Source organism: Polistes fuscatus, unplaced genomic scaffold, assembly GCF_010416935.1.
Source record: "Polistes fuscatus isolate 324 unplaced genomic scaffold, CU_Pfus_HIC Scaffold3, whole genome shotgun sequence".
NCBI classification, from domain to species: Eukaryota; Metazoa; Arthropoda; class Insecta; order Hymenoptera; family Vespidae; genus Polistes; species Polistes fuscatus.
The window spans coordinates 12,744,303-12,757,474 of NW_025113107.1; the positions used below are offsets into that span (position 1 = coordinate 12,744,303).

The window sequence follows — 13,172 nt, forward strand, 5'->3', positions numbered from 1 at the left end:
CTATCTCCAATATAAAAAGATAAGAAAATAACGTACAAGATAAATCATTAGTTAGTTACATGGTTAAGTTAACTAACGTAATAATATTCTTCAAAAAGGAAATGCCACACACACACATATATATGTATATATGTATATATATGAAGCGTTCTTTCGTAGCAAAGCAAACGATCACTGGGCGAGCACTATCGTAAATGCTAAGGGTTGCCGGTAAAGCACGTACCGTGTAAACAACTCCGTCTGGGTTTCGGTAAACCTTCGTGTCTGCAGTACGCTGTTGCTTGCTGCAATCGTTGGGTGTCTTGACGCGAAGCACGTCTTTTAAAATGCAGAAGAAATTTCTTTGAACGAGTACGAGTAAAGAGAGAGAGAGAGAGAGAGAGAGGGAGACTTTGAACGACGACTATGACGACTATGACGAAGACTATGACGACTATGACGAAGTTGATGCTTTATGGATATACAGATCCTTTATTTCCTTCGTGCGGGTAACGAAGACCTATTCAAAACCTTCTTCTTCTTTTTCTTCTTCTTCTTCTTCTTCCTCTCTTCACCGCAACCGGAAGAATTCAAGAGTCGAATTTTATATCGGCGCGTTGCACGTTAAAGAAGGTGCATCCAACGTATTTTCTAACCGTCACGAAGGTGGAACTAAAACACACGACGGAAAATAAAACACGCACATGTTGAAGACACTTACGTATACTTTTGATTGTATGTATACGATATGTACGTTCCCTGTTTCCCTTTTTTAAAGAAAGAAGAAATTAAGAGAAAGAAAGAAACAACGAAAAAAAATAAATAAGGGAAAGAAAAGAAAAGAGAGGTAAAAAAAAAATTACATTACCCACGGATTAAACGGCGGAAATAGGTTAGAAAGCAAGCACCTGCAAACGAACTACTACTACTACTACTACTACTACTGTCTTTTCACTGTCTTCTACGGATTGTTATCAACGGTAGATCTTTCAAAAGGGTGCCAGCTGCAACTGCTTCAACGATCGTTCAACCTGATTGCCAATTCGATTCGGAAATATATGCTTCGAATTTGTTTCTTTTTTTTTTTTTAACTATTTTTACAATTCAACGATATCCAGATAGAAAGGCAAGATAAAATTATTTCAACCCTTAAATTGTCTCGGATATAAATTCATTTCGAAAATTTTAATTATGAATACAGAAATAGTGTTTTATTACCAATTTAGTTATATCTCATTTCATTTCGCATTTTTAAATGTTTCTTTTTTTTTTTTTAATTTAATATAATAACGAACAGAACAATTAATTTTGCAAAGGAGAATAAAAAGTAATACGAAGTAGAAAGTTGAAAATGTTTCGATTACTTGTTAGGTTTTAGTAATAATAGCGAGAGTCGTTTTATGGGTTAATGAATTTTTTTTTTTATTTTGCGAAATAAAGATCACGTAATTATAAGATTCCTTACTGCATTTGATTTCAAGGACGACTAAGTTTCTGCATAACACTCGACCCAATTTGACTCTACTATAATCATTTAAAAATTGATAATATATTTTTAATACACAAAAAATAATATAAAATGTGTTTTTTGAATTGAAGATTCATTACTGCATTTGATTTCAAGGATGACCAAGTTTCTGCATAACACTCGACCCAATTTGACTCTAATATAATCACTTAAAAATTGATAATATATTTTTAATACACAAAAAATAATATAAAATGTGTTTTTTGAATTGAAGATTCCTTACTGCATTTGATTTCAAGGATGACTAAGTTTCTGCATAACACTCGACTCAATTTGACTCTACTATAATCATTTAAAAATTGATAATATATTTTTAATACACAAAAAATAATATAAAATGTGTTTTTTGAATTGAAGATTCCTTACTGCATTTGATTTCAAGGACGACTAAGTTTCTGCATAACACTCGACTCAATTTGACTCTAATATAATCATTTAAAAATTGATAATATATTTTTAATACACAAAAATAATATAAAATGTATTTTTTGAATTGAAGATTCCTTACTGCATTTGATTTCAAGGACGACTAAGTTTCTGCATAACACTCGACCCAATTTGACTCTAATATAATCATTTAAAAATTGATAATATATTTTTAATACACACAAAATAATATAAAATGTGTGTTTTTTGAATGAAGAATAATTTGGTATTAAATTAACCGTCAATTTTTGGTATCTCGTGCAAGGGAATATCGTCATAGCATTTTCTTACGAAATTAGAGGGGGAACTTGTTCAGATATATACATAGAAGAGGAAGAAGAAATACGGTAAAAGGGGGAAAGGTGTCTCTCTTTGACCCGGACCACGAATAAGGGCAATTTTTTTCGTTATCCTTTCCTGCGACCGTTGACAACGCACAAGTCCGTGTTTCCTTCCTTCGAAGGAGTTACGGAAGGGTGAACACCTGCTCCTCGCATGACTGTTCTTCTTGATAAATGAAGAACCTATCCTTAAGGATATTTTACCTACGTAATCCTCTTTGCGGATTAATAATCAGATAAGAAACATACGGGTTGAACGTTAAACACGGTTTTACCATTAAGTCTAACAAAAATATTCCAAGTATTATTCTATTATTACTTATATATTATATTAATATATTAATTACACTATTTATTATAGTATTCATAATTAACAAAAATTATATATAAAGTCAATATTAGTTGTTTATCGCGTTCAAAAAATAAAATTATTAATAAAAGTGTCGCAGGAAAGTGTTGGACTGGTTAAAAATCTTTTAGAACGTTATTTCGATTTTATTGAACGTTGCGTCCCTTCATTGGAACGAAATGAAGTATTGTATTGTAAAAATACATATGTATTTTTCGAAAAAGTCATAATAAAATTTCAGTTGCTGAAGAAGTCCCAATGAAGGGACGAAACGATCGAAATAACGTTCTAAAAGATTTTGAACCTGTCCAACACTTCCCTGCGACACTTTTATTAATTATATATAAATTAAATTAATCAATCGATTAATTTATAAATACAAAGTAGGTAGAAATATTAAAGATAATATATCAAAATATATTGTATCCCAATGTATGCATGTGCGTGCGTGTAATAAAAAATATATTTATTTATTCAATGAAATTATTATTTTTTCTGTAATCAATCGATATACAGTAGCTAAGAATACACATAAAATAATAAATATTCAAATTCAATATATAATATAGGATAATCATTTATGTATCGGAAAGTTTCTTTAACTATTAACCCTGTCAAAATTTGATGACCAAATCGATAGGAATTTCACGCGTGATCGATCAAATGAATAGTCAGTCAGTGAGTAAGTCAGTCAGTCAGTCAGTCAGTAAGTCAGTCAGTTGGATAGAGAAAGTAAGAAAGAAGGATACGAAAGAGAACGTAGTTACAATCTTTCCTTGAGAGTAATGAACGACAAGATCTACGATAGGAATACAGCTTCTTCTTCTTCTTATTCTTCTTTTTCTTCTTTTTCTTCTCCTTCTTCTTCTTCTTCTTCGAACGTTTCCTTTACAGAGTGTACCTACCGCATCGTTTAATAACGATATCATGCTTTTCATTTATTCATTCAACTTGAATACGTTCATTGACGTTTCTCACGCTACTCGTATCAAAGGCAATAAAATTTTATCACTTACATATACTACTTTCTTGGAAATCAAACATGTATGTAAGACATCTAAGAACTTACAATTAGATTATTATATTATTCATTCATCATATATATATTTTTTTTTCATTTCATTATTAATCACATATACGAAAATTTCGAGGAAAATATATAAGGGAAAACTAAAATCAAAATTATTGATGAAATTATTATTTGCAAACGAACAATTGCAAACGAATCAATTTGATTTAATATATCTAATCAAAAATAATAATTATTATTTTAAATGAAGATAAATAATGCATAATATTCAACAATTTATTCCGTATATTTATCGAATAAATATCTATTAAATAAAAAAAACAAACCATTAATTTTACAATTTAATATATCATATAAATAATTGCAATATAAGACAAATAATAATATAAATATTAACAAAACGATTAAATCTAATTCAACTGTAATGAAAATAATCTTTCATTATGAACTTGGATTAAAGTAATAATTTGTTGCTTCAAATTTTCTTAATCGATTTTGATTTCTCTGTGACGTTAAAGGAACTGGTAAGAAAGAAATAAATAAATGGAAGATTAAAAAAAAACAATAAGAAAGAACTTAAATACATTTCTCGCAGTAGGTGCAGCAGGTGGCACAACGACACACGAGTTTCTTCGTTCGATGAATTTTTCTCTCTCGATTAAAAGTGCAAGACTTTAGAGATAGAGAAAGAGGGGGTTAGGGGTAGGGGTAGGGGTAGGGGTGGGGATGGGGGTGGGAGTGAGGTGGGGGTAGGTAGGCTCAGCTCTTCGGAAAGTCCTCGTTCTCGTCGTTGTCCTCGTTGTTGCAGTCGTTGTTGTCGAGTATCTCGGATGTACAATGTAATGCGTTTATCGAGCTATCGAGACATTCCAAGTCTTTTTGCAGGAGCCCCGAGATGCCGATGGAATCGTGGGACCAAAAGGGAGGAGGTTTGTTTGCCGCGAGACTCAAGCTCGTTACACGCACGCCAACCTCCTATATCCTTCGAAGCTTCGAACGTATTTGAAAGTGGAAAAAGAACAGAATGAAGAAAGAAAAAAGAAAGAAGGAAAGAAAGATTCACGATACCGATATCGATCGAATTCGATTTAAATCGATTCCATTCCATTCCACGTTCTTTAGTTCGGAAGAAAATAATTTTGTTTTTGTTAGAAAATATATAACTAAATTTTCGAAATTTTGTCCATTCGAAAGGATTCTATTACTATCATTTTTTCTTCTTTGAACAATAGAGATTAAAGGGTATCTTTTGGAAATGGCAAGAATTGTTCTATTCTTTTGAAGTATTTTATTAGAAATTTTTGTTTACCCAGGTTGAATATTTTTTTCCCTATTTTCTTCCTTGATGAAAAAATTTTGTTAAGCTTTCAAATTTTTAGAAAAGACTATTCGAATCAATACGTTGCCGAAATTTATTTAGGAACAAACAAAACAAATTTGTTATACTATAGCAGAAACAGGTATATATACGATCTGTTATATATTTGATGGAAATGCGAAAAATTTCGTTTTTATTTTTATTTTTCTTCAAGATTTAAAAATGTTCGCACAGTATATTACAATCGATAGAAAGATTGTTTTCTTTTTTTTTTTTTTCCGAAAAATGTAGAAAATTCTTGAAGATTTATCACTGTCAATCGAAATAGAATAAATAAAGGGAAATAATGAATAACTTCGAATTATTATTTTAATCAGCAAAATTGTGAAAGGTGTACCTTTGAAAAAGATAAGTTTATGAACGTACGTATCTATCCAAAGGAAATTCAAGCTGCTGGGTATGCTTAATTAACCTCATGTCACTCTTCGTATATGCGAGTCTCTTTTGCATACGTTCACCTAATAGACTCGCATATTAAATGGGTTTTCTGCTTCAAACAACCCACGGAGCCGAGACGATACATCTGCCCAGGTGCTATATTGTTGGGTCAATATAGCCACGCGAGTTCTCCCACGGAAGTATTACTAAGGAAACGATATAATCATGCTACTATTACTACTACTATTATTATTATTATTATTATTACTATTATCGAGTACAGAAATTAATAACATCTAAACCTTTCCCCAGTCGTTATTTTCTTTTTCCTTGGAAATGAAAATTAAAATACTAGAAAACATTTTGTTAATAAAATCCTATTGAAAAGTATTTGCTTATTATTACTATTCTATTACTAATTATTATTATTAACTATTATTAACTATCGAATAAAGAAATGAAAATTGAAATACTAGAAAACATTTTTTGTTAATAAAATCCTATTGAAAAGTGTTCGCGGGAAAATAAAAATAAATAGCACGAATTTAAAAACGATACAAATATTCTTAGTTATCAGATACATCAGATAATCAATTTATCGTTTACTTGAAATACTCTGACAAATTATTATTATTATTATATATATTAGTCGATTTATTTAATAAAAATGGTGAATAAAAATATTGTTAAAAATACTGATCAAGTAAATAGGAACTATGTTATAAATTAGATTCTTGATGATTTTTACAAGTTTAGGAAGTTGGTATATTTTTCCTTTCTTGAAAATGTTCGAAAAGACCGACCCTTAACGTCGAGAACGGATCGGAGTGCAGCACATTGAGGGAAAAAGCTGGCAGGCTGCGTGTCTTTCGGTGCTTCCAAGAATGGCAGGGGACCCGTCAGACCTGATCCAACAACCGTACCCACCGACTAAATTTTCAAGGAACCACCACCACCACCACCACTACCACTATATTGGAAAAGGAAGAGAAGTGCACTTATCTCTTCCTCCTTTTACTTCTTTTCACGGTAGGATTTTACCCACCCTAAAATTCGAACAATTATTATAGAAAAACTTGAAAGGATAATTGAAGAAGAATATACTTTTATTTGTTTCCTTTTTTTTCTTTTTTCTCCTTCAAACAAATTATACTAAATTATATTTTGAAATATATTTTACTCCCACGCGTATTTTACTATTTATATCCGATTTTATTTTCAAGATGTCGCTTTTAATATCGAAATGTTTTTATTTCTTTCCTAGGAAATAAGGAATCGTTGGAAAACTTTAGGATATCATACCCTTCTATCGATTATTTTGATCATCGAAACAAAATAAAATGGTAATACGAAACACAGGTGTGAAAAAACGTTATGCATACCAATCACCAATAAGCTTTTGTTCTCACGGAAAAAAGATAGGATGATATCCTATCGTGATACCGACCGCGAACGGGATTTTTCTATACACCGCAACAAGGTCGTTTGAGGTTAAAAATTCCATAAGTTTTTTGAACGACGAAGTTGAGAGAAAGAGAGAGACAGAGAGAGAGAAGCAATAAAACATTCTTGAGGATGCTCAAATTTCTTGATTCGATACGTCGGCGGCCTAAATATAAGAAGAAGGAGATGGTCGAAAAAAAAAGGTAACTTTACCTTCGTGGATTCTCTCTTCTTTTGGCAAAATCATAATAATAAAGAATAAATAACCTAGATAATAACTTAGGCTACCTCTCCACAAAATAATCCATTTAAATATATAATATTTTTATTTTCCCAATCGATCAACGATGCGTCGATACAAAAAAAAAAATAATCTCGCGTCGTTCGAAAAAAGCACGAGAAAAATTAAGAAAAAAAAAAAAAAAAAAAAAAACAAAAGAAAATTAAAAAGTAAATAAACAAAAAAAAAAAGAAAAAAAATAATAAAATTCTTTAATATTCGAATGTGTTCTCGTATAGTATATATCTTCTTCGTATGACTTCCCCTACAATCACTTACATTCGTTCCTTATTGTCCTGGGCTCGAGTGCAACCCACTCCGCATGATTTACAAACGTTAACCTCGGCAAGAAAGGATACTTTAAACGTTCGCCCCCAAGACTCTTTCGGGCGTTATTTTGTTGCGGCCGAAGATTCGGGCTTTATGTACCGCACCTGATGCGAAGAGCCCTCGTAAAAGACGGGAGAAAAGGGGGCAGGGGGAGGGAAGGGCCCGACCACCACCGACCCTCTGCGTTCCTCCCGGCCGTTCTTTGTTTTAATGCACGAGATACGATAATATATTCCGCATTGTTCTCTACACAAGAAGAGGAAGAGAGAGAGAGAGAGAGAGAAGGCCGGTTTTCGCTTTCTGAGGCGGTGCGTGCCGGCATAAGCTACTCTCTCTCTCTCTCTCTCTCTCTCACACACACACACATATTGCATCTTCTACAGCATCCCCCATCTCAATAATGGACCAAACTCTTCCCTCTTCGGAGATTCGTTCTGATATATTATCGACCAGTCTTGCACAATATAGTTTGAGAGAGAGAGAGAGAGAGGGAGAGAGAAAGAGAGAGAGAGAAGAATATATTATGTCTCGCGAATAACTTGTGTTCTAGTGCCCGTTAACACGTGCTAATTTTTATGTTATGACACCCTGAGCATAACGGCAACTCATTCCTATTTTCTCCCAGCCTTCCTCCCGCTCCCACCCTTCTAACTTCTTCGAAGTATTCACCTAACGTATCTTCATTCGTTGATCATCTCATAAGGCCCCGTATATTTACGAGTTTATTTTTCTTTTCTTTTTCGAGCGTGTGTATGTGTGTGTGTGTTTTTCTTTCTTCTTTTTCAACTTTTTTTTCGTTCAATTTAGATTTGTTACCCGTTGGAAAAGAAATCTAATTAGAATTGAAAGATTTTAAGATTCTTGTGTTTTAGTTATAACTCGAGTGTCTTAATTGAAACTAAAAGATAAAAATCGTGAGATAAAAATTAGACGTGGTCGTGTTAAGTAATATATTTTAAGTCACAACAGCCGGTTATCTTCTACCGAATGACGATTATACCTAATGCAAGCCAGGTGTGTGTTTCGAACTACCCTTCGCTCCGTTTTCCTTTTACTCGTCCCCTTCCTGTCCCTTCTTTTTTTTGCTTATTTGTTCGAATCGACAAATACGTCCGCGTAGTTCTTTCTTTCTTTCTTTCTATCTTTCTATCTTTCTATCTTTTATTTTTATTCCATCTTGTCGAAAAATACGAGAACAGTAATATACGATAAAATATTATCTTTATTTTATCAACATTTCTATATATTTTTTTATCTCTCAGCGTATATAAATATTTTATTTTAAATAAAGGATCACAGTATTTTTAATACCGTTCAAAATTCCGTGAGAATTATTTTCAAGATATACGAAAGCGATATATCACAATATTTCGATCTCAACGAATAAAAATATTATTTTTATTTTAGACTCGAAACTTTTCAAACCACCCCACGTATATCGATGCAAGATATAAATACTAATATTTATTTAAATATCAATAACGTTTATTATTATCAATATAATACCGATCAAAATATTCCAAATATTAACTAAAAAAAAGAAATCTCTTTAAAAATATTAATTAACAGTATTTATTAAATCAATCGTAAATATACGTAGAAGTAATATTGATCCTTTTAACATTAGAAACATTATATTCTTTCCCCGTTTAAAACTTCAGTTTTATTTTACGACATAATATAAAAACTTTACCCCCCCCTTCCCAAAACTACCCCCTTTATAGTATATATATTTACTAATATAATATATTTTATATATAATTATGTATCGTCAAATGTTACTAATGACCTTGTTATTGATGTGACTATAAACTGATTATAAAAAAAAAAAAAGAAAAAAAAAAATAATATATTTTATCGTTTGATACATTTGAAGATATAGTTTTCGTAGAAAAAGATAGAGAATTGCGTTAGTAAATAAAATAAGATATCCTACTGAAAGGCTTACAACGCCTTTTCTTCGTTCCTATACATTTCTCTCGTGGAGGGAACGATTAATCGTAGGAGTAGTGTACGCATTCAGCGTAAGCGCGGCATAACTTTTCTTATTGCAACTCGAGGAAGGGAACAAAGGATCCTGAGACATCGCGGCGGCGCATCCGCTATCGCAATCCCATACGCGTAGGAATGCATCACACGATGTTAGCAGAGAAAGATGGGGGAGAAAGAGGGAGAAGGGGAGTAAGAGGGAAAGAAGGGAAGAAGGGAGGAAAGGGCGAAGAAAGAAGAAAAGAGAAGAAGAGGAGGAGGAGGAGGAGGAGGTGGTTGAGGATGGATGTATAGGAACACTGATGAGAGTGCGCCGTCTGATTGCGAGAAAATCTCACCTCGCAATACAAAAATGTATTCCTAGCAAAAGTAACTTCAACATAATTATACAGCGTTACGTTTAAAAACGTGTACGTTTAACCACCAATCTAATCGAGATAATAATTAATATACCTTGCTATATATATATATATATTTTCATTTTTATATTACATGCTTACTTACTTCGGATCGTTTGGTAGAAGATGAATAAGAAAAAAATTTGGCAATAAATCATAGTCATAGAAATGAATCATTGACCAGCTAAATAATTATCTGACGGTACCTTACAAAATATAATGATATATATATATATATATTACTTATCTGTATATATCAGTGGTTAACAGGTAGCTAGCTATTTGGTAAAAGGAAATACTCGTTGACCACTTTCGAGAATTAGGTACGAAGAGATTATCGGCATCGATTATTATTTTCAGTGTTTTTAACGCGTGTATAATAGGACCTTTAGCTGGTTATGAATATAATCGGTAAATGTGAGTGTATGTGTGTGTGTGTGTGTGTGTGAGAGGAAAAGACGGTAAAGCCGAGCTCAACGCGTCTTAATTACAGTTTAGATGATGCCTGACGTAATCCAACTCGGATATCTTTCTTTTTTCTTTCTCTTTCTCTTTCTTCTGATACTTTTGATACAACAGCGCACCGTTTCGCGATTAATCGCGCGCGTAAAGACACACTCGACGAAGAGAAAAAGAGAGAGAGAGAGAGTAGCTCATTATTATTCAATTAAAGTGAGACAACGTATTAAACGGGTAGCGTGAAACCACCGACTATGTGAAGTATGTAAGTTTCTCGAGTTCGTTGCGGTATATAACAAGGACGAATGCGAGTAAGCGGTATCGCGTACCAGTTTCGAGTAAATACTAGGAGGACTACTCTGAGAAGATTATTTGTCTCTATTTCTTGGTGAGAATGCATTCCTATTGCAATCAGTGACCGTTGGATATCTAAATTCTCTTTAAAGAAATACGAAACGTGAAAGTTACTCTATCACGTGGATGATGTTTTTTTTCTCACGTTTGGAATAAGATATTTAGAGTTAATTACAAAGAAGAGATTTTTGGTTTTATCATAGCTAAGCGTAGAAAGGAAGAGGATTATTAAGAATTCAAGTCGTGCGACTATTTTTCTTAATTCCTATTCGATATCCTAATTGAATAAGTTATGACCTTACCTTAACGAAAGAGTGGAACTTGACTTTGCTCGGTGACACAGGCGGACTGTTGGGTGGTCTTTGCTGTGACGAATTAACTAAATTCTGGACCTCTAACAAACATCCTTTCCTGACGTATTTATTCCTAGGGCTGCTCTGAGTATCCATTTCCATCTTGACTTTCTTTATTAATTTCAAATTTTCTTTAGTATTTTGTCTGAGTATTATATGGCTTAGTCTTCTCGTGTTGGCTCTTGAATCTTCTATGCAGATTCTCCTCCACACTTTAGAAACCATACTTATTGAACAAAGATCTTGCGGTGCTAAATAGGATAGAATTTTAGAAATTATCCTCCAATGATTACTCTTTTCTCCCAATAGCGCAAGAAGATCTACGGTCTTTCTTCCAGTGTAATCTGGTTTAACTTTTGTACGATGTCTTGCCAAGGAAAAAGCACGATGACTAAAATCCAACCTTTTAGGTTTGATCTCTGCTATAGAAGGTATATCAACGATGCAAAGTTTACTTAGCAATTTTGGACCTTCAGCCGAAGATAGATTGTTAGTTTTCCTACCGGTAGGAGAACATGCTATGAAAGGAGTTATAGTTTGATAATTAGAATTAGTTTCCTGGGGTGTACTCTGTGGCATAATGACTAGTTTCATTTCCACATCTTCTTCTATTGGTTCTGAAGCAATAAAGGAAGAAGATGGTACCGCCAAGGAAGAAATTGCTGGAGAAGGTGGTGGAGAGAGAATTTGTAAACTGGCAGATGCCAGTGTAACAGGCATTGTAGTTTTCCATGCTCCATAAATACTACTAGTAGATCCTTCGCTAAAATCTTCATAAGTTAAGTTTAGATTATGAGAGGTGCTACATGGACTGGGATGTTCTAAACTGTGACTTTGGTTTGTGATACTCAAGTTTGATGTTCCTAAGGAGGAGTATGCACAGTCTTCATTTCCGGAAATGACAGGGTCCGCATTACGTGTGCTATTGGGCAACTGATTAAGCTTCGAGCAATAACGTTGTACACGATTCGATTGATAGAAATTTTGACGTATCCGAAGATGCCTTTTTAAAGGAGTGACGCGTGATTTGTATCTTGCAGTTATCGGAGTATGCAAACTTGAGCGTGGTGTCAAGGTTAAGTAACCGCTGTCAACACTGTCATGAGAATCGTGCGAATTGTTTTTACTTATATCGAAGGTAATCGGGTGAGCCGGTAGCTCAAAATTTATATTACTTTCTTCCTCCATTATTGCCGATTTTTCTTCTTCCACTTCTTAGTTAACTTTTTATAAAAAAAAAAAAACAAAACTTCTCACCAGCCACAGAAACTACCTCTTCCTAGAAACGATTTCTAAATCGTATAAAAGCACCATATTACGTATGTACCGCTGAACGACGCGCGTGTCCTCAATGTACCGACTTACTTACGCACGTATACACAAATATTTCAAACTTTAGTCGCGTCGATCTTATATTCGGCTACTTTTTTTTTACGCATTAGTATACCGTTGACAACGTCAAATCCATCGTTGATTGTGGAACGGCACGTACATATTTATTATTTCTTAACGTTGAAATAAATATTTTCTCTTTTTTTACTGACTTATTATTATTCTTCTTCTTTTTCTTGTTTACGCGTTGCACTGCTATTTCTTCTTTCTTTCTTTCTTCTATATCACGTGTTTAGCGCGGGAAAAAGGACGCACGATATCGATAGAGAGCGGGAGAAAGCAAGAAAGTCACCGCCACGAGTCACTCACAAGCATCCGTTCGCGCGCGTCTGTAAACAAAAGCTTCGGGAGGATCGTTAACCGAGAAGAAAAAAAAAAAAAAGACGTACATATATTTTCTCACTTCTTCCCACGATATTTTATCCGAGTCAGAATATTAAAATATAATCGTGATCCCTTTCCTTGGAATGACTCCGATACGTCATTCCGAATTAATCGAATTTTTCACTTTCTAACTACGCACTAACACACAATATCTCTCACATACTTTACAAGGCCATAACCGATATACGAACGCTCGATATTGCGGTATTGCTGCTACTGCTACTACTGATGCTGTCTGCTGCCTGGCTAAGGCAAGAAGCGGGAAATACACGCACGCGGAACCGCTACCCCCTTTCCTCTTCTCTTGCGGATCCCCCCACACACTTTAAGGAACCACTTCGAAACTTTGAAAACTGTTTATCCCTTCTCCCACCACAAGCC

At 33.6% G+C, this 13,172-nt stretch overlaps 1 protein-coding gene across 2 annotated transcripts in view; it reads right to left on the reverse strand.

Moving 5' to 3' along the window:
- LOC122520061 overlaps nt 1–13,045 on the reverse strand; it is a 34,041-nt gene extending 20,996 nt beyond the window's left edge. Inside the window, exon 1 of one of the 2 annotated variants that reach the window (XM_043639974.1) lies at nt 10,965–13,040. In XM_043639974.1, the coding sequence (XP_043495909.1) occupies nt 10,965–12,203 (1,239 nt within the window). In that variant the 5' untranslated portion in view covers nt 12,204–13,040. Of the gene's footprint in view, nt 1–10,964 lie in introns of both variants that reach the window. The other variant, XM_043639975.1, reaches the window with a different exon arrangement.
- Nucleotides 13,046–13,172: the final 127 nt, after the last annotated feature.